Below are 21046 nucleotides of genomic sequence, written 5' to 3'. Positions count from 1 at the left end.
AACAAGGAATTGAAAGGTGAAAGAAGGATACAGACTGACAAACTCGAGCACAGGCCTGCCGGCCTTTATATACCCAAGATTCTCTCTCCTCCTTCACCGCCTGTCTTCTGCTCGACTCCAGGCGCGAGACAACATCAGCATATCTTGAGCAATGCCACCAGTCAGAGCACATCCCAACTCAAATCAGGTTACACTGCAGGGCGCGCAATGCGGCTCGGGACAGGATTCGGGCACGTAGCCATCACGTAGGCACGTGCCCTGGCCAACGACCTTAGGCATCAATGAGCTGTTCAAGGGCGGTCAGCTATCCCTGCCCATTGCACCGTCACGGGTCCTCGTCGTCCAGCACTTCAGAAAAAAAGGGGGGCCCGTTCTGCGGCCAGCTATGGCGAACGAGCATCTAGGCAAACATTGTCGGTGAGCAGTGTCTGAGAATCAACCATCTATTGGGGCGTTCTGGCTTCCTGATGGTGTGTACTGAACAGGAAGGCACCTCCAGTCGACCCCTGCGAGTACATCAAGAATGAGGCAGAAGAAATGCCCATGATGCTACAATCACAGCCTATGAGCAGATATCCTCCCTGACCGGTCATCTCTCGCGTCGCTGCATTCTGCTTGACGCCAATACATTGTGAAGCCGAGCCTCATTGCATCTCTGCGGCCCAGATACGCATCGACAAAAGGGACAAGCCCGTCATCCAGCAGAAAAACTTTTGTCCATTGAGCGCTGTGTTGTCCCCCCTGCCTACGCAGCTCGAGAAAGGCAAATTCCGTGCTGAATACTGTTTGGCCAAAGGCCGCGCGCAGCCGCTGCGGGCAATCTAGCTTGCAAACGCACGCATTTCCTCGTCGCGCAATCGACTCACGGGCCACTGTGTATTGGGCTCCCGTATCCACCAGGGCCATGAAAGGACGGTCTCGACCCCGGACATCGAGGTAGAGAAGTGGCAGACGCATGTCCTCGATGATCTCCTTGCTCAAGATTCGAGAGCCAGAAGGCAACCAGACCGTCGCATCTTCCGCTGCTGCAGACGCAGGCATGGGCCCAGACTCGAATCCCCCCGTGACACGTGTTGGGACCTCTGAGGCAACAAGGGACAGATTGTCTGCAGACATAATTGACAAGGCTGATTGTGAAGTCTCTGCGCGAGTGTGGTTATCCAGACCACACTGCCCGGACAGGTCGGTCACAATCACCCGATTTGCGGCGTTCGGTGGCTGTCCACTGCCGCCTCCCATGATCCTATTTGCGGGATATCTCAATACTTCATACACGCCGACTGGTTGTTCACACAACCCAGAACGACATAGTTGCTCAATTACCAGCCGAACAGCACCATGATCACCATATGGGAATCTGATAACGGCACAAAGCTCTTTGCTGTTTTCATCCTGCCCGACGGCCGACATTTCTTCCGGATCCTTTCTTGTATCTTGAATAAATTCGTTGTGTTTCCACGAGAGAGAGGAAGAGAGAGTATGGCGAACGTCACTCGTCTCCTTTCTCTGCGGATACTCTTCGTACTGGCTAGGAGGCTCTTCACTTGTGCGTGTGGATCTTGAAGCAATTTGGTATGGGATTAATGGCTTTCAGCTCTTTTCTCCGAAGTGACAACACGGTCTGGTCTGGAAGATCAAAGCGAGGGAGGTATATTGGCCAATCGAATCTGATATTCTCTGCAGTTCAGGTCACACTTGAAAAGAACGGGTACAGGATTGATAGAGTTGCGCACAAAAAGACGCAGAGAAATGAGGGTTCAATTGGAGTATTGCCAAAAAAAAAACAGCGAGCATTGTGCGCCAAAATGCAGAGGCGACGGTCAGGGCGATGCGCGAATGGGCTCGTTGGGTGGTCAAATCGCAGCCAATGGGACAGAAAGGGAACGTTCACTAGAATCTTGTCGAGCAGATCAACAAGTGACGCATTGGAAGGGAACTGGATGTCGCTACAGCGGACTGCGGGTGCCGGCGTGACCATGTCGACGGATTGGCCTCCCCGGGGCCTAAAACTGTACAGAGGAGAAAGCGGCTGCGACGGCCTCGCGGGCACATGCAACTGGGCGCAAGAGCCGTGAGAAAGTCCTCACCACAAGGGATCGATCCTTAAAGCCCCTGGCTTAGGAGGAGACGCGTCCGTATGCGATGACTCTGGCTTTGCGTCGAGATGGAGACAGGGAGCATTGCCGCAGTCGAGGTCTCCCACCGAAAGGAGCCCAGTTCATCTGTTGGGTGCCCCGAAACCCGTCCGAGATATCTCGATGGTGGTCTAGCAGACCTGGTTTGATATTGCTTAGGGCTTAGGGGGTTCGCTCGGGCTGGTGGGCTCCATCATTCCCCGGCTTTCTAGGTCCCACTAAGGGAAGCTGACAGTTGGTGTCTAGCGTGACCTTAACCAGCTGGGGCCAACTTTCAGGCAGTGTTGATAGGCTGTACTTTGCTCGTCCTTTCCCTCACCTTCGAGTCAGGATGGGGAGAGTCGACATTCATCCCTTGAGGATGCAATGTCCAGTGGTATATGACCCCGACGCATAAGAAAGAAGCAATTGAACAAACCTTGATGGGCGTGTAGCCGTCGAAAGCAGCCCCATCCGTCCCAACCACGTGAAAAAGACCCGGGCATTGAGTTCGGGTAATGCCTGCCGACGAACTCCCAAGACACACGACGAACAAGACGCACGCCCAAGGGACGGCTGTTTGCATCATGTCCACAGGGACGATCCGACCCTCGTCTGCCCGCTAACGTCCTCGTTGTGGTGTATTTCGACGCATGTTGGTGGGTTTGTTTTGTTTTTTTCCTCCATCGGGTGTCCTCCCAATGTGCGTCACGTGAGCTTCAGCCAAGTCGAAGGTGTTCTCTTCCGACAGGGAACTGGAAAAAACACAGAGAAAGGCAACCTAGAAGGGAGATCAGATGCAGAATCAGCGCGACACGGCCCAGATATGGAACGATGCCTGCTTATCTCTCCGGGACGGGGTCGTCTCGATGGAATTCCCAGTCCTTTCCCACCTTCCTCTCTCAGCCATCCCACAAGTCGGGCTGCTAGTCGCCAAACGGCTCCAATCATAGTTTATCGACCATTAGCGGCTTCGGGAGTTGCTCGAAGGGTCAGACGCCGTTCCAAACACAGCTTATGGGGAAATGGAAGGGCGGAGGCACAGAAAGGGTGGAAGATCGGGCCAGGGACAGGGAAACAGACTCCATAACGGGGGGGAGCTGTCGCCCTTTTATATGCCTGCTGTACAACCGGGACGAGCAGCCTTCATCCCTGGATGGTTAATGGTGGCGTAGGGATCCTTTGTTCAATCATCGGCGTCCTCGTCTGGCTTGGACCCTATCACACACCCCCTTCGCCTCTGCATCTTCCCAATCTCCAACGACTGGCTCAATGGCTTGCAGAAATGCAGTCACGCACCTACTTCAGTCCACCAACCGCAGGAAACCGGGCGGTGCGTTGATGCGAACACTGGTTCCTGCGGCGGGATGGATCCATGGGCGTCGCATTCCTCTCCACCGATGTTTGGCCCGTCCGGCCACCCTTGCCTTTCGTCTTGTCAGCTGCTCTGCTTCCTCTTCTCCCTCCCTCTACTAGGTCTGCAGTTTATCTCAGGCAACGCCCGCATCACGTCGGGCAGCAACATGAAGGACAGCACAGCAGAGGAAGAAGAAGAAAAAGAAGAGAAGAAAGGGTATAAGGCTGATTCACGCCCGTTTCTCTTCGATATGAGGGCGGTCCTCCTCCCCCTGTCTTCCCTTGTCTGTTGCTGTGTTCGACCATGCATGCGCAAATGGATGGTCACGACCAAATAGCTCATGACATGGTCAAGTATGACGAGTTCGCCATCTTCCGCCGATTCAGGATCCTGAATTACCGCACGTTGTTGTACAAGCAGGCCGAACTGATGGAAAAGGAGCGCGTTCTCATCTCGGCCATTATAGAAGACCGCAATTCCGGTGACGATGAACGACAGCAGTTCGCCTTCAGCTTCAAAGCCATGTTGACGTCCACGAGCGACACGGAGGGCTCAAAAATACAGAGGGGGCTGATGCAGGACATTTGTCGTCTCCTCCCAGAATACAGCATGTGGTTCTCTTTCCCACTCTGACAAACTTGTTATCTATGTGCCTCACTGACTTGTGTTTTGGTGGCTTTTGGGTGCTTGAAGATGACTTGCTCCTCCAAAACCGCCAACTCGGCGACCTGCCTCCCGTTCACGTACCGAACCTCAAGTGCTTTCGGAGATCCCTCATGACCGCGCCGGGTCGGAGGTCTTCCCTCCGCGGCCACGAGCTGCGGACCTGGAGCAAGGAAAAAGAGTACGACCTCACATCGCTGATGGATCAGAAGGAGGACCGAGACCCGCTCTCGTCGTGGCTCGAGTGGTTCTTCACAAAGGTCCTCAACAAGTTCTTCGGCGCCAGGTACTACAGCCCCGTGGCCGTGGACGACGACTGGGCGCCTGCGGTGCCGTCCAAGGCGGTCCAGTATCCACGGCGAAACATTGCGAGGGTTGTCACTGTCATCACCACCATCCTCGCGCCCATCCTGCCGACGGTTTCGGCGACGGCCCTGTTCGCGATCGACAACGAGACCACGCGTCTGGGCCTTATCGTGCTGTTGAGTTTTCTGTTCAGCATGGCCCTGGCGTGCGTCGGCGCCCCGCGCAAGGTCGAGTCCTTCGTCGCCACGGCCACTTTCACCGCAGTCTTGGTCGTTTTTATTAGTAACAATACGGGCTGCGAGTGTTGATTAAAAGAAAGAAAGAAAGAAAGAGGAGGGAGATGGATGGAGTGGCGCCGTTTCGGCTCAGGACGGTTGTTGGGGCGAAGGGGGTGTGTCGACGATGAGATGGAACGAAGGTAGAAAGGTAATTGCTACTTGAGTTGTAACGTGAGTGCCCATGGACGTGCTCGTTACATTCGAAAGACCTTGTTGGGATTTTCTCCTCTTCTTCAAACGATCATAGTTGCAGATAGACAGATCCTGGTCGCTTCCACTACGACCCGAATTGAATTCCATTCGCTTCATTTTCCCTGCCTCTCTTCGCTCTGACCACGGAGTCGACGAGTCTTGAGACATTATGCCATGTTTCCGCGTCCGTTCCAGGGTTTTCTCTCCCTCTCTCCCTCTCTCCCTCTGTCGTCTCTTGGTTGGAGGATTTCTTTTCTTGTTTCCACCCAACCAACCATCAGCATGACAAGAGATATTGACCGACTATTGCTTTTCTAAACCAGTGACACCTCTCGACTTTCTTGAAACATCGAGGTCTCATATTCTTTTTTTCTGGAAAAGAGAGAGAAAGAGAGTCCCGGACTATGAGCTGCGAAGAAGGAAGACAAAAAGGAATAAATGAGCATGTTTTTGGGAGTCCATTTCTAGGAAGACACACACACACACACACACACACAATCAGTCAGTCAGTCACTCTACCTGCCAGCTAGCCACTGGATACATAGGTACAGTATGTAAGTAGAATTTCAATTACGGAACCAGGCTTTCAAGCAGCAGCAGCAGCAGTCTGTCGGTTCTGGGGGCATGGACTGCGCCCGTAGGGCCCCGATGCGGAACCTGGGCCAGAGCCTGTGCCAGAGCTTGAGCCTGAGCCTGGGTCAGGGGGGAGGGGGGAAAGTAGTGGGCCACTTTCGGGCGGCTTTGAAGGGGGGTGAGAAGCGGAAGGTTGGCAGAATCCTGGTTCCAGGTAGAGTACCTTTAATCAACTTGTCAGCTGTCATCGGCTGGATTCGTGGCACGAGTGTAACCGGCGACCCCGGGGATGGATGGGTGGAGAAGGCCACTACTGACTCGCTGGCTTGCGTCCCTGGACACCGAAGGCGTGTAGCAGTGCTGACCTCTGATGTCCAGGGGCTCGGGCACAAGGACATATGTATGTAGAGTTGGTGACCAGGTCTCCTTAGGTAGGTAGGTAGGTAGGTAGGTAGGTAGGCAAAGGGTAATACTAGTTAGTAGTAAGGAGGTGGAAGAGAGTTTGGGCCTTGTTGTTCCCTTTCCCTCCCCCCCCAGAAGCTGCGAGCAGCAAAGGTCCATGTAACTCTGTCGCTTTCAGTGCCTTGGGCCAATGGCTGTAATTACCTACGTTGGTATAGTAGAATGTGCGTGGTATGTGGTATGTGGATGCGAAAATACTGTGCATCCACACCATACCACTATGGACTGCCTCGTTGTCTCTTTTGCTTCTGTCGTTTAAAAAAAAAAAAGCTTCCCCTGAACATATGTGTGTGTGTATATGTGTGTGGTCAATACTCTATCTCCATGACATGACTTGGTTCGATTACTGGATGGGCATTGTTACTACTATACATATACGTATGTAATGGCTCTATCGAGTTTGGGCTAGAAGCTAGGGGGCATCCTGGTGAACGGGATAGGTACCTATGTGGCGTAGCGTAGCTCAGTGTCCACGCCCTCCACACAGCTGGATTTGAGACCTGGCTGACCGGGAATGGTCCTAGCAGCGACTGCGCAAGTACCAGCCCAAGCAATTCGGAAGCCTGGATGGACCCTAATCATTCTGCCGCTACATAGACAGACCGACAGACCGACAGACCGACAGACAACCCAGAGGGGCCCTGCACGGTTGGTGGGACAAGCTGCTGTATGAGGAGCCACCGCGCGGAGCCGTATGTGGTGGGAGGAACAAGTGGACGCGGCTCATAACTCTCCGTACGTCCGTATATTATGTGGATGTGGATGTGGATGTGGATGTAACGTCGACATGTAACTTCTCCGAACCTGGGATTATTGTTTGTTATTGATTAACGTGAGCTTTCGAACAACGGCCACCCAGCGAATCCGGTGGCGAGCTTGTTGTATCTTGCGTGCGACAGGAGCAGGAGCCATGCTGTGACGGTACCTTGTGCAGCGACGGGGGAAGGAGATTCAGAGGGAGGGGGGACATGTCACTTGTCGCGAAAGAGAGCTGAGTGTGCAATACAATGCCCAAACAAGTGACTAAGTATTTGTGGTATTTACGCTTGTGACCGAGATTTTGGGGGCGTCACTACAACTTTGTAGAGATAGAGATATCCCAATGGAAGAGAATAGACGATAATGGGCTCGATAGAATGACCAGGAATGCCGATTTCGATCTCTGAAAATCTGGACAAGGATTTCAGGAAGGAATCAAGTCACTGATGTTGTATGTACATGTATTTGTGCGACGCCTGGCATTGTATGCATGTACAGTCCAGTATGTACTGTGCGTACCTTGGAAAACGGCAACAAGGCTGAGAGCCCCTGGAAATTGCCGCCGCCGTGTTACGACGACAAGTCTGCACGGTGCAAACCTTTTCTCCTTCTTTCTCCTTCCCTCATGCCCCTACGGCACCGATAATAGATCTTGTGGCACATCTGCTGATCCTAGGATGGTCACTTACTTATCTCTCGTTCCCCCTACTCTGCCCGTCGTCAGGCTCTATCTATCTATTCTCTCCGGAACGTAACGTAACTGAAAAAAAAGCACTCGAACGACCATGTTCATTCTGCCTCGCTCTCTGTTTTCTCAATTCTCACACCGCCATGTTGGGTGGTATTTTCTATGAGGGAATACAACATTGTAAAAAAGAGAAGATAAACGGTCATAAATCCCTGATATATCTTTGTTTAGTTGCCTGTCCATTCCCCTCCCCCCCCCTTCACACATCTTTCAAGATGTTGATTGCTGGCCCTGCTGCTGCTGCTGTTGGGTCGAAGGCTCCCCCCGGATATCATCGTCTCTCTTACTCCGGTCCCTGTCTTTCTGCGCACTCTTCTTCTTTTCTCTCGGCTTGACCTTTTCTTTGGACTCTTTCTTGAGGCGGTTTTGCTCTGTGATGATAGACACGAGGTGAGTCAACGACTGATTGACTGACTGACGGCCAGACAGACAAACAACAAGGATAGACCCATCACGGTGGAGGGTTCCGAAGACACACGTACCCTTGTTCCCACCACACCCAATGGTAAAGATGCCGATCAGGTCGGGATCGGGCAACAACGACCTGGTGAGCACCACGCGGCCCTCCTCGCCCTGCACGACGCAGAAAATGCCCCTGAAGGTCTCTGGGCACACGTGCGACATGCACCGCAACTCGACGGTGCCGATGCAGGTCCTGCCATTCACGCGATCGCCGGGATGACAGTGTGCCCCCTCGGGGACCATCATCTCCGGGCCATAGACTCGTCTCAAGGCCTCGAGGTCGATTCGAGGCCAGGGCAAGCTGTCGTCGATCGAGGCCCGCAGGACTTTCCATTGCCAGGTCAGGCCATTCCAGATGCGGACCTTCTCACCAGCCTCGTCGGGGTTTGGCAACCGCTGGTGCTGGTGCTGGTGCTGGTGCTGGTGCTGCTCGCTGTCCATTCGAGGTATCACACTGGTACTCTGGCGATCGGCCGCCGGCGGAGTGTTCTGTTGGTCCATGAGGGGCGGGAACTGACTATCCAAAGTCTGCTTGTGCAAGAACAAGAGAAAGCTGACACAGGTCGCTCCTCTCCAGCCCGAGAGGAGGGCCGTTGCTCTTTTCTACGGAAGGTACTCGTGATCACAGCCCTTCTGGGACAAGGCAACCAGAGGAATGGGTCTCGAAGGAACAGACCTATCCGGTCAGAGCTGGGAGCGTCATTGAGGTGGCACGGCAGCAAAGTCCTCTGCAGCAGCGGCAGAAACGGTATTGGGACCACCTTCATACGTGCCTAATTGATATCACATCAGGGCTGAATAGGGCTAGGGAGTCCATCTCCGGATGGTGGTCTGGGTTCGTTCACCATTCGCCCGTCTTCTTCTGAAGGAAGACATACCGGCCAATTAAAGGTCTCGCGGTTGCGTCAAGGAGCCTTATACAAGACTGTCGGTGAAGGCTCTTTGTTCGAATCAAATTCTATCCATGGCTATGTGCACTTCTCATTTGTACAGGCGGCGCGCCAGACGCCCTATTTCGCCGCGTTTCCCTTGCCACGTCATTAATTTCAGCACACGACAAGAACGGTACCCTCCACCAGCAGCACACTTGATCCAGTTCCCTACACCGGTCAGGGCGAGGCGCAGTCGACCACGGAGTCGTCGCACGCGCATGGCAGTCGTTGGAGATGGCCCAGATCCATGGTCAGGCGCACGCCCAGAAGAGCCTTGTGGCCCAGAAGATCATGCACAAGATGGAACTCGACCCATCGTTCATTGCGATTACACGGCAGCCAGAACGGGATCCGCACCGTGCCCAAGGACAAGACGAGGAGCTGTTCAAGGCATATCAATGGAGTGCCACGCTGTCGCTCGCAGGGCTCATACCCCAGCGAGCTTGCGAAAGCTAGAGTCATCACGCTGGCATCGGAGCCAGGGTCCTGCGTCGCGACAAACGAATCCACTTCGCCGTCAGCCTTCCGCACCATGAGCAGGATGCCCCTGTACGCCAACACCGCAGGGTCAATGCCCGCCTTGTCCTGCGCTTGCACGGGAAAGGCAGCTGCCGCACTCTTAGGGTCTTCGCTCTCTTCAGTACGACTCCCTGGCTGCTCATGACGGTCCGTCAGACGCCAGCCACGGCTTTTGAGATCTGGGCCAAAATTTCCGCTTGATTGTGGTCGATAAGCAATAACGTGACCATTGGTATCCATGTTCTGGCATGCAGCCTCGCGAAACCTTTTCGCCCCGCCGCCGGCACCACCATAGCCCTCAATTGTCCCTGTGTCGCTCGATACGAAGCGAAGACAGCGGGCTAGATATCTTTTCAAGATCAGCTCGGGAGCCGTCCAACACCACTGCAAGAATTTTGCAGATACAAAACTCCATAAACGGGTGATGGTTCCACCATCACATTCTCTCTCAAGTTGTAGCGGCGAGCTGCGGATCGAAACCTCTTGGGCGTGGTGGTTTCTGGTAGGGGCAGGGTAATGGATTTCGGACGCTGATCGTGTGAGGGGCTGCGTTACTGCTCCTGCACAATTTTCAGGACTGGTGACGAAGTTGTTCACAGTGGCTGGGCGCTGGCTGTATGAACGGGAACGTATGTTGACGTTCAAAGCCATGAGTGACTTGTCCCTGGATGAAGACGGAAGGAAGTGTACCCAGAAAGCCTCGTAAAGAACGGAGATACTGACGATCGTCTCAATAGAGATTCAAACGCGAAGAGGGCAGGAAAGAAAAAGGAGACCGAACGCAGAAGACATCGCACGAAGAATAGGGGCTAAGAAGCGGCTCGCGGTTTCGAGACCATGGAGAGCATGAAGCTCGCTGGTCTTGGTCGTGCTGCCCGTAACCCAGCGACCATTGTGGACTGTGCTCAGGGGGGTTGATTAGTGCCAATATGGGGAGAAAAACAGCGAAGAAGCAGGAAGGGCATTCTTGAACAGCTGCTTCCATCCCCACTCCACCGTCTGGCAGGAAAGCCACAAGTCTGGGAGAACCGGGAGAGGTCGAGGAGTCACGCTGATGAACACCCCGTGCAAGGCTATTGCCATCAGACAAGTTGGAAGACTTTGGCTGCTCGGTCTTGGGGGAGATCCCCGACCGGCCGTTGCGACCACCCAGAGCATGTCATGGGAAATTCTCGACATCGCTGTCGTTTTCGTCGGTGCCCGTGCATTGCTTTCCCAGGCTTTGTCGTGTCTGCCTGGATCTTGCGAGGGCCAGAATCTCGGCGTACATACAGTAGTCTGCCGGATTGTTCCACGTGCGAAGGTGATGCCGTCGCTAGCTTCTTGTGGCTGCCGTTGCGTGAGATTGCGATCCACCAGTCCCGGGTAGTATCACCAAAGCCTGAAACAAGGGCGCTGTGACATCTCACCACGAGATTTGGGGGAGGGCCTGCTAGCTGCTTTGGGGCTGTTCGCCAGAACACCGGCTGTTTCTTTCTCTGACACCACGTGGACCGCTCCACGCGGTATGGAGTCAAAACACCTCAGGGATTTTGGACAGCTGTTCTGTCCTGTCGGCAGCGATGCTGAGTGTCTGGACGACGTCGCCGTTCGACGGCCATTGACCTGGATCGACAGAGTGAGTATCCAGCCATGATACGTCGCCCACGAATAGGCAAAAGGTGCTCCCATTCGCCGAGATTCGCCCGCATTCGCCTGGCTCCCATTCCAGAGAGAAGAAGCATGGCGCTGTCCTTGGACTCTTGGGAGCGACGAACAGGACAGGAAGAATTGCAAGTTGGAAGAGACAAGTGCAGATGGGTGCTCAGGGTTCATATAATAGCGAGTCGGGACATCCTCCTCGTAACGGTAAGGTCTGTCAACCAGCCGTTTTGATCTCGTTCATTAGTCTCATCTGTGGGTTTTGGATTGGCGTCATTTGCCCAGGACGGAGTTCACCCAAAGGGGGGAAAAGCCGCAAAGAAGAAACGAGAGAGAGTATTGTTGCTGTGTGTCCTGAGGATCGAGGTGGGCGGTGTCCGAGTATTTATGGCCTTTTTTCCTTCTTCTTCGTCTTCTTCTTCTTGATTCGGAGTTCGTGTGAGTCTTAGACCCCTGAGGACGTTGATACATATTCCGTCACCGTGATACAAACCGCCATGGATTGCGCCTCTTCTCCCAGATGGGAGAGCCTATTGGCTGTGACCAGAGACCACCATCTGCGCCCAGGTCACGACTCCATTTGTCGCAGGCTCGCAGCATCTCCAGAGTAGCCTCTACACCATGAATAGTGAACCTCTCTTGTTACTGGTCTGCTCTTCAGCTTTGGGTACACCATGCAGCCAGATTGCCAGCTCAGCATTGCATACGATGAAGAGGGGGGTATGAGCCTCATCCTGCACCTTTACACTGCGCTCTCCCCAAAGGCTGTCTTTCAGAAGGCACTCTTCGGCTTCTTCTTGCACACGCCAGCATGGAGAGAACGAGAATGAGAGGTTACAATAAGATCGCAGGCGTGATGGGCACTTATCCCCAGCTCTCCATTTTCCGAAGATTCCTCATCTCGAATGCCAGGAACCTGCTCTGCCTCCAGGCCGAGATTGTGAACCACGAGCATGATCTCCGGGTCGCCATCAAGGACGACCGCAACTCGGCCGACCCGACGAGGAAACGGTTCGAGTACGACATTTCGGCCATGAAAGGCCCACACGAGAGCCCGCGGACGGGCCTGCAATGGACCAGAACCCTCGAAATGCGTGGTCTGCTCAGAGAGTACAGTCCGTGTCCCCTGCCCTGTCTCCAGAGAATCGTTGTGTTGACAGCCTGCGTAACCAACCTATTAGACACGGCCCTTCTTCAATTTGCCTCTCTCTGTCGACTTGCTCCCGTCAACAAGTCTGACCTGGCCGTGCTTCACGAATTGCTGGAGAAGCCAGACGGCAGCGGAGAGCCATTCCTGGAGGCTCACGAGTACGAGACATGGGATGAGGATACTATCAAAGACCTGACTTCGGTGGCCGGACTGCACACTGATAGAGACGCTCTCTCAAGATTCATCGACAAAATGGTGAGATCTGTCTACCACAAGCACATTGGCCGCAGACTGCATGACCCTATCTCGGTGGTCGAAGCCTGGGCAGGGGAAGAGGGAGAAAAAGACAGACACATCATCGAATATCCTGACAGCTATGTCACGACCACCATCGACACGTTGTCCACCATTCTGGCCTCGGTGCTCCCGACCATCGCAGCCTTTGGAATCTATCTCATACCTGATATTATGACGAGGATGGCGGCTATCGTCGGGTGCACTCTGCTCTTCTCCACCACCCTCTCGCTGGTGGCAAGACCCAAACGAGCCGAGTGTTTTGCGGCGTCTTGTGCCTTTGCAGCAGTTCTTGTCGTATTTGTCGGAAATTGGAATGTGCCTTCTTCGTCTTAGGAGGAAATACTTCATTGTCGTGATCGACGGCGGGGCGTGTGTGGGAGACAACGCTCATAGCAATCCAATGATGCCGAGAGTGACGATGAGAAAGGCGCGTGCATGGTTCGGAGGGAATCACTCTTCCCGTTAGCCATGACATTGCTCTTGATGAGAGTCTCTTGGGGGCAAACAATCCAATCACTGATTCGACTTCTATGGTCTATGTGTTCGTTCTGTCCAATGGCAGGTTTGCACAAGGTTCAGTCGCAGTGAATAGTTTGAGAGGGAGAGATTGATTGATTCACTCAGTAATACACTGCAGGCTAAACTAGGATCCTCCCTTCCTCCCAATAATAGGTGCTAATTTTCTTGGAGGTCCTCGGGCTCCCCTGGCCATCTTCCCCCCTCCGTCAGCAGTGCCACTGCCAGTGCCAGTGACAAGTCATGTCGCTATCCGTTCCATCGCCTTGGGCAGAACTGACGCAGCTCGGGCAGCATCTCGTCCTCTGGGACCGCTCACCAATGGACCCAGACACGCCCCGTTTACGCACCATCTGGCTGCGCGACTTGGCCACCATTTCGGCCTCTGGGTGGGCATTTTTTGTGAAGACCGTGGGCGCCGAGGTGTGGGAAAACCGCTCGCACAGTTTGAGGACAGTCGGGAGCGCAGGAGTGGTCAGCGGTTCGAAGATGGTCTGCATGGCGACAACGAGCAGCATTGCTGTCTTGGGAGCCATGGGGGGTAGGGGCTGGTCGGGGGTGTCGGAGGGCAAAGATCTTCTTGTCCCGGCCGGGCTAAGCGATGGTGTTGAAGGATGCCGGGAGGTGGTGTTTGGGCATACAACCACCACAGCATCTGTCAAATCGGCGCGCACGGTGTGAGTGCATGGAACAACGGACAGCCGCCAGCAACGCGGGTGGGATCGCTCTGTTTCGCTCATCATGAGATTCTTTGCATGCACAGCACCTCATTACGAACGTCAGACACTCAACTCGGGCTCGCTACAGGCTGGTTTCCTTCATGCACACCACCATCTCTCTTGCATGAGCCTCACCGCTGCCCGCGATCGTCACGACAGCTGTCGAAACGCTTTGTATGCATCTTGGTATGCTCGTCCTCATCACTCACATCGGGTCAGGGCTGGCTGGGGTTGAGATAAAGATTACGCTGATTGGCCGCGTTAATTTAGCTTCCACGGCGAACGGAGGCGAACGAGAGCACGAACCGGTGGATCCTGGCAGAGGGAGCGTCGGGTGTGCACACCGAATGCGTGGATGGGCCATGGGCGGCGGCGACGACAACGCATGGTTCGGCCCGGCTCGCTAGCCATCGTGCATTATTCGCGCGGCTGCTGCGGTGGACACGGCGCAAACGCGGACAGAATGAGTCTCCATCCCCAAGTTACATTGGTAGATCCGAGTTCTTCACGGTTCGGTGGGGTTTGGACAGAAAGTTGACGTGGTCAGGCGTCACATACAAGTCGGGCGCCGGAAAAACAGGAAAAGGCGGTGTGCTGAGTTGTGTTGTCCACTGGTCACGAGGCTTGCCACGACAACAACGACGACGACGACGACTGCAACAACGCGAGGCTGAGGATTCATCACATCCTGCAGAACCACGGCCCGGTCGAGGCGAGACGAGACGAGACTCGAAACCCAAGGACCGGGCGTCGCTCACAGGGCGCTGACCACGCAGACTTCACGACGCCATGACCACAAGAGATGGATGGACGGATGGATGGATGCCTGAGCTGGGAGAAGAACGAGGCGGCCAACAAACAACACGAGGATGCGTTCCGCTGTCCAAGAGCTAATCCAAAATGGAATGCAAAGGAACGAGGGCTGGCTTCTTTGGTAGTTGTCACGTTCGGTGTCTCATGGGGACCTCATTTGTTAGTGTACAGGGATTGTCCTTCACTTAGGGCTTCCACCTTGTTGTCTGCGCCCTTGGTCCTCCGGTCAACCGAGGAGAAAGAGGCACAGAAGAACGGTCAAGATCCTCATTCAACACTCCCACCCTCGCTTTTTTGGCGCAAGCTTGCCTGCCCTGCATGTCCTCAAAGTCCATCGGTCCGCATCCTTCGAGGGGCGTGTGCCCCGAGGTCTACCGGTAGACGTGAGCGCAGGCACCCACGTGTTGTTGATGGATGCGGCTCGCTGATGCAACTTGTTGTCGGGCTCAGATGCTCAAGGAGAAGCACGGGTGGGCACTCTGTCGTCGTTGTGTGTTCCGAAAGAAAAGTCTCCAACTCCCGGATCGTGCATGGTGTAGCTGCTCCAACCGGGCGTGACAGTCGATCACTGCTGTGGTCCACGGCCCCCCTCCGCCCCTTCTCTCTCTCTCTGTCTCTCTCTCTCTGTGTATGTGTGTGTGTGTTGGGGGTTGATAGGAAGGAACGTGTCCCTATTGCTGTGTTGTTTGATCTGAGTCAACAGCGGAGGCGGTGGTACTTGACAGTGATGTTCAACTGAGTGTCAGGGCTCCAGTGAACAGAAAATAAACCGCTGCTGGAAGTCAGGGGTGAAGTGTTTCTTACGGGCCATCAAGCGATGCGACGCCTGAACAGCGGATAAGATTAAGGGCATTTTGGCCGAGTTTGTAACATGATATCGGTCTAATGTCTTTTTCCCTTTCTTAAGGTCGAAGGGCTAGCACGAGGCAGTGGTGAGAAAGCTTGCTGCCCAGGAACGGTGCTAGGTAGAACGTAGCTCGTCGAAAGTTCTCCGGTGAAGAATTTTTGACTTGAGCAGTGATCTAGCAGTAAGGAAAACGCGGCACTGGCGAACGAGCTGTTCTGCCCTCCATTGCAAAGAGGTCAGCGGAACATGACACGATAAGAGGACTGAGATCCAACAAACTTAGCTTGGGCGAAATGTGATCAAGAGACCTGTTGGGTAGCACGGTCCCAGCAACATCGAAGAGGTCTTGGTTTCCCCAGCTAAGCTGGGTACTCACACCCTGGAACCGGTTGAGGAGGAGATTAGTTGAGGAACGGAAAAAAGTGGTTATCTGTAACGGTTCCGCCAAGAAGCGGAGGAAATCAATGTTCAGTGAAGTGACCAGTTGATTCATCATCCAGGCACAGCTTCTGGTTTCTCCCCGCTGGAAGCACTCGGACTCTCCCGCTTGTGGATATAAACAGGGGCGGTTGCGGAAGTAGGACCGTGAATCTCCTCCATGCCATACATTATGTGTCGAGGTGGTACATAAAGATAGGCACTGTTACGCCTAACGACATTTGCAGCCGAACTGCTGCCATGTCACCATAACCTCTGGCGACCAAAGACCTTAGAGTCCAGAAAGCAGAGTCCGCGGCTTCCCGGAAGAAGGTTACAAAGGCCCTGGGATGGAAATGCAGACAACTTTATAATCACCGGAACTGAATAACACCTGCAGGCAAAGGCCAAAGATGTTGGTGTAGATGACGAATCTATTTCACGCCACATCAGACGCCATTTGACGACAGCAGATTACGAGGCTTGAGACCATTGTGGATGGATTACACTGGCATGTCCATTGAACGACTTCCATCAAGTTTGCTCCATCCGGATACAAGCTCATCTGAGCAGTTTGGACAATTCAATGTTCGTTATCGATCTGGTCGGTGATGGTAATGGTGGCTATCTTCAAGATCTCCTCCAATCACCACGACAGGCTCCGGCTTTGTTAGAACAGTGGGTGGCTTCGCTGACTGCAGGTAGAAAGAATCCATATGGACGCGGCTATTCAGAAAGAAATTAGCTACCCTTCTAGGGAAAAAAATGCTCGGAATAGCCACTTACCATACAGGACACGTTGCGCTGTAATCCAGCAGCCATCGATCCACACATCTCTGATGGTGTCGGTGACCACAGGGAAGGACTCGAAGAAAGTCACCCTTCACGAACGGCTGTGCACAGATGGAACACTCTGGCTCTTCCAATTCGAGGTAGGGCCCTTTTCCATGGCCATCTTTTGATTTTCCGTCAGAGGCTCTCCCGATTTCCATCATCTCTGCGTGCATTTCCTTGATGTTTTGTTGGCTCTGGGCCAGGGACCAGTTCTGAGGGTCCTTCTGAGGGTCCTTGGCCAGGTGCCCCTTTTCCAAGTCCAAGCTCTTAGCACGCCGTGTTGTGCCATTATTACCATCGTATTTGACGATGGGTACGGTCTGGAGCAGGGAATTGTCAATTCCCTTGACTTGTTGTATTTCTCGTTGGCGTCGCCGAAGTCCAGAGCGCTGCAGTTCGGCCTGGAGCTGTAGCTCGTCGAGCCTTCGAAGCGGGCTGTGACGTCTCATCCAGACGGCCGAGAAGACAATGGCACCGATGATTGCCACAATGACAGCAACGGTAATGACTGTCCTGTGTTCACTCGAGCCGGAAGGAGGAGGATGAGGCTGTGGAGCTGTCGCCATGGACAAGAACCCAAGGAACAAATCTGCAGAAGACCAACCTGAAACAGCAAGAAAGGTCTGGTAGCGGACGAGGGCTCTCTCATATTGCCACAAGCACCTCTGTGTATGCTATTGCGCTGCATCCTACTCCGAAGGGTCAGATCGAGAAATGGCTCATACTCACAGACACGGATAAAGGCCCCTTTTTTTACATGACAACAACAGTGGAGATGTCCACGGTCTTCCTCCGCCTATCTTGTTCCCCAAGGTGGTCTTCAGAGGTCGTGGAGGAGGTAGTCTGCTCGACACAGTGAGACTGAACCAAACTGTATCCTGATTCAGAGTCGACATAAGCTTTTCCACTGTGTGTTCCGTCTCGCCGGGAGGAATGAGGTGGAATGAGACTCCACTCAACAGGAAAATCTCTCATACCAAATGTCGAGTGGACCGCCAATGATGCGAGGCTGGTTAGACGGAACGGCGCAGTTTGCTGCCAAGACTGCGCAGGGAACTTTCACACTTGCACACAGCTCCCACGATTGCAACAGGGTCACTCATCCTCATCCTCCTCGCACTTTGCCTTCTCGCCGGAGATCCCTGCCTACACACTCACCGACCATGTGTTCTAGCCCACAGACAGCGGCAGAAACAACGGATCTACATTCTAGTTGGGGCTGCGCCGCAGTGTCTAGTCCCTCCGCCCGGGAACTGCACGACAACTCTGCATTCCCTCGAGAGAGCAAAGCAAAATCTGCAATCATGACATGACTAACCTGGCTACATGGCTGATGCTACCGATATGCATACATGCTGCTGAGAGAGCTACACCGCAAGGACCCTTTTGGGCGACTGGACGGTCCTTGACCTGATAGAGCCAAGCTCCCCCGTCTATCCCGTTTCCTCACCACATGCTCGACCATGACTGATTCACTGGGTCGTTGTCCATGCGTTTCGGTCTGGTCGGGCGTGGACGTGTCCATGATGTGATGTCCCACCATCCGTGATACGGGTGTCCCTCTGCCTTAAAAGCTATCCCGGCCTGCCCACTTCCTGTTCCTCACAAACTCAGTCTTCCGCCGTGATTTCTTTCTCTTTCTTCTCCCTCTTCTTTTGCTTTCCTGCACAGTCCGAATCTCCAATCCGTTCATGACAATGGCTACTATTCGCATTGCGGACGGGATTCATCCCAAAAATGAGCTGCAGGCCAAAGAAGGGCGGCCCGCCGACTCGACCTCGATCTACACCCACGATGATGGCATCTACAACATGCGCTCGAGGAGATCTTCCCATGACCTGAGTCTATACCGTACAAGGTCTCTGCAACAAGATGAAGACCCTGGGCTGCGAAAAGAAGGCGACTTTAAGGAGAAGCAGGTCTGGTGGACCCGTGCTGCCTCCCTCTGGCAACTTAACTGATCCCGTCCTAGGTCTTCAGCGGCAAGATGCTTCTCTGGCTCGCATATCAGTCGGTTGGTGTCATTTACGGAGACATCGGGACCAGTCCCCTTTACGTCTACTCCTCGACCTTCACCTCTGCGCCGTCACGGGAGGACCTCATTGGCGTCTTGTCTCTCATTCTCTGGTCTCTTATCATGATGGTGACGGTGAAATACATTATCATCATTCTACATGCAGATAATGAAGGTGAAGGAGGGACTTTCAGCACGTACTCCCTCCTCAGCCGCTACATGAACATCACGAATCGCGATCCAAGAGAAGCCTCTCTGATAAGGATAAGAAGACACGCTTCCGGCGATCTCGAACTTGCCGGGCGTGTCATGCGGAAAGGCTTCGAAACAAGTCGCCTGGCGCGCGGGATTCTCAAGACCATGGGCGTTTTCGCCGTTTCTATGGTCCTGTCCGACGGCGTCCTCACGCCCGCACAGTCCGTTCTTGGAGCGGTCCAAGGTGCCCGGGTGGTCAATCCGAGCATCTCGAAAGGTGCTATTATCGGCGTCACTGACGCTATTCTTGTCCTCCTCTTCCTCATTCAACCTTTCGGTATCACCAAAATTACGTTTGCCTTTTCTCCGATCGTTATTGTCTGGCTTGGCTTCAACGCCGTTTTCGGAATCTACAACCTCGTTAACTATGATGCCTCGGTCTTTCGAGCGTTTAACCCAGGCTACGCTTTTGAGTTCCTGATCCATCATGGTGAGCACGGATGGAGAATGCTGGGGGGTGTTCTGCTGGCTTTTACCGGAGTCGAGGCTTTATTTGCAGACTTGGGAGCATTCAGCCGCAGAGCCATTCAGCTTAGTTGGCTGTGCTACACATTTCCATGTCTCCTTCTGGCATACATTGGCCAAGCGGCCTATATCAGCGTTCACCCAGAAGCGTACTCGAATCCGTTCTTCGAGGCTGCCCCTCCTGGGACCATCTATCCCGCTCTCATTATCGCCATTCTAGCAGCAATTGTTGCTTCACAAGCCATTATCACGGCAACATTCCAGGTGAGCAGCGATACAACTGTGGTGCGAGGTGATGCTTGGCTAATGTCCTCAGCTCCTCCATCAAGTCATGAAATTGTCGTATTTTCCACAACTTTCGGTCAAACATACCTCAAAGATCTTCCACGGACAGCTCTACATTCCTCTCGCAAATTGGCTTCTCATGATTGGCACAATCCTTGTGGCCTCAATTTACAACAACACGACCTCGCTGGGAAACGCTTACGGTGTTTGCGTCATGTTTGTCACGTTCTTCGACACGTGCATGGTCTCCTTGACGGCCATCTTCGTGTGGCGTTTCAGTCCGTTTCTGGTTCTTCTCCCGTGGCTCACGATCGCCTGCATGGATGGCACGTTCCTTTCTTCAGCCCTCACCAAAGTGCCGGATGGAGCCTGGTTTACTCTTACGTTGGCATTTGTTTTGGGTATGGTGTTCATGCTCTGGCGCTTTGGAAAGGAGCAACAATGGTTCGCTGAGGCCGAAGATCGATTCCCGACCTCCCATTTCATCAAGAAAGGAGCCGACGGTCTGCATCTCACCGAACGATTCCACGGCACAGCGCTGAGCACCATCAATGGGTTTGGAATTTTCTTCGACAAGGGTGGTGAAACGACACCAATCGTCTTCAGCCAATTCGCCATCAAACTCACCGCGATGCCTGAAGTGTCGGTATTCTTCCACCTCCGCCCGTTGGAGACGCCTTCCGTGCCACATTCAGAGCGGCACACTGTCTCGAGATTGGCGATTCCGCACTGCTACCGTCTGGTGGTAAGATATGGCTACAATGACGAAGTGATTACCCCCGACCTGGCCTCTGTCATCTACGAGCAGATCCGACTATATCTCCTTTCCGAAAACAAGTCGAAATCACAAACCAATGCCAATGCTGTGCTCGAGGACGCCGCCACGAACGCCGCCACAACAACCGACGGCGAGATGGGCACGGGCACGGACACGGGCACGGACGAAAAGTTTCAGTATCCGCAGAAAGTGCACCTGCAGCCATACAACCACGACCTGGAAAAGCGCACGGAAGCCCTCGCGCGTCTCGACGCCGCATTCGCCTACAAGGTCATATACATCATGGGCAAGGAGCAGTTGACCATCAAGCACGGCACGAATTACTTCCGGAAGACCATCCTGGCGCTGTTCCTGTGGATGAAGGACAACTCCCGGACCAAGATGTCCAACCTGGACGTGCCGACGGAGAAGCTCATCGAGGTGGGCTTTCTGAAAGAGATGTAGAGGCGGACCGCAGGACGAGCAGGGATTTTGGACTGCTGATCCAGATAACCATTCTACCTCCCGCGCCTTTTCCCGGGGAGATCTATTTGCATACAAACTTTTTTTTTTTAAAAAAAAAGAGCAGGTTAAGGAGGAACGGCAAAGAGGACACTTGGGCGGATGGGACCATGATCAAAAGTTGGATATATATATATATATATATACAT

The 21046-nt window shown here is 53.7% G+C and overlaps 9 protein-coding genes across 9 annotated transcripts in view; 5 read left to right on the top strand and 4 right to left on the bottom strand.

Annotated features, from left to right (window-relative positions):
- Positions 1–555: 555 nt before the first annotated feature.
- On the bottom strand, positions 556–1410 carry AYL99_02232 (hypothetical protein; the record flags this gene model as incomplete). Its single annotated transcript, XM_018833748.1, has 1 exon — positions 556–1410. One exon carries the CDS (start codon positions 1408–1410, stop codon positions 556–558), a length of 855 nt encoding a protein of 284 aa, XP_018696372.1.
- Positions 1411–3774: 2364 nt separating this feature from the next.
- AYL99_02231 (hypothetical protein) lies at positions 3775–4104 on the top strand (the record flags this gene model as incomplete). The annotated part of the gene is made up of 1 exon (XM_018833747.1): positions 3775–4104. One exon carries the CDS (start codon positions 3775–3777, stop codon positions 4102–4104), a length of 330 nt encoding a protein of 109 aa, XP_018696371.1.
- A 143-nt stretch (positions 4105–4247) lies between these two features.
- AYL99_02230 (hypothetical protein) lies at positions 4248–4748 on the top strand (the record flags this gene model as incomplete). Its single annotated transcript, XM_018833746.1, has 1 exon — positions 4248–4748. The coding sequence occupies one exon, from the start codon at positions 4248–4250 to the stop codon at positions 4746–4748; it is 501 nt and encodes a 166-aa protein (XP_018696370.1).
- A 2914-nt stretch (positions 4749–7662) lies between these two features.
- Positions 7663–8415, bottom strand: AYL99_02229 (hypothetical protein; the record flags this gene model as incomplete). Its single annotated transcript, XM_018833745.1, has 2 exons — positions 7663–7823; positions 7935–8415. The coding sequence occupies 2 exons, from the start codon at positions 8413–8415 to the stop codon at positions 7663–7665; spliced, it is 642 nt and encodes a 213-aa protein (XP_018696369.1).
- A 608-nt stretch (positions 8416–9023) lies between these two features.
- Positions 9024–10016, bottom strand: AYL99_02228 (hypothetical protein; the record flags this gene model as incomplete). The annotated part of the gene is made up of 1 exon (XM_018833744.1): positions 9024–10016. The coding sequence occupies one exon, from the start codon at positions 10014–10016 to the stop codon at positions 9024–9026; it is 993 nt and encodes a 330-aa protein (XP_018696368.1).
- A 1801-nt stretch (positions 10017–11817) lies between these two features.
- AYL99_02227 (hypothetical protein) lies at positions 11818–12786 on the top strand (the record flags this gene model as incomplete). Its single annotated transcript, XM_018833743.1, has 1 exon — positions 11818–12786. One exon carries the CDS (start codon positions 11818–11820, stop codon positions 12784–12786), a length of 969 nt encoding a protein of 322 aa, XP_018696367.1.
- A 426-nt stretch (positions 12787–13212) lies between these two features.
- AYL99_02226 (hypothetical protein) lies at positions 13213–13650 on the top strand (the record flags this gene model as incomplete). Its single annotated transcript, XM_018833742.1, has 1 exon — positions 13213–13650. The coding sequence occupies one exon, from the start codon at positions 13213–13215 to the stop codon at positions 13648–13650; it is 438 nt and encodes a 145-aa protein (XP_018696366.1).
- Positions 13651–16358: 2708 nt separating this feature from the next.
- On the bottom strand, positions 16359–17165 carry AYL99_02225 (hypothetical protein; the record flags this gene model as incomplete). The annotated part of the gene is made up of 2 exons (XM_018833741.1): positions 16359–16491; positions 16552–17165. 2 exons carry the CDS (start codon positions 17163–17165, stop codon positions 16359–16361), a joined length of 747 nt encoding a protein of 248 aa, XP_018696365.1.
- Positions 17166–18296: 1131 nt separating this feature from the next.
- The window catches only part of AYL99_02224 (potassium uptake protein), a gene marked incomplete at both ends in the record, with an annotated part of 3173 nt that continues 423 nt past the window's right edge, over positions 18297–21046 (top strand). The window contains 3 exons of the mRNA XM_018833740.1: positions 18297–18518; positions 18572–19597; positions 19650–20816. Of these exons, the coding sequence (XP_018696364.1) occupies positions 18297–18518; positions 18572–19597; positions 19650–20816 (2415 nt within the window). The remainder of the gene's footprint in view (positions 18519–18571; positions 19598–19649; positions 20817–21046) is intronic.

Source organism: Fonsecaea erecta (genome assembly GCF_001651985.1).
Source record: "Fonsecaea erecta strain CBS 125763 chromosome Unknown Scaff2, whole genome shotgun sequence".
NCBI classification, from domain to species: domain Eukaryota; kingdom Fungi; phylum Ascomycota; class Eurotiomycetes; order Chaetothyriales; family Herpotrichiellaceae; genus Fonsecaea; species Fonsecaea erecta.
This window is presented reverse-complemented; position numbering and strand designations above follow the sequence as displayed.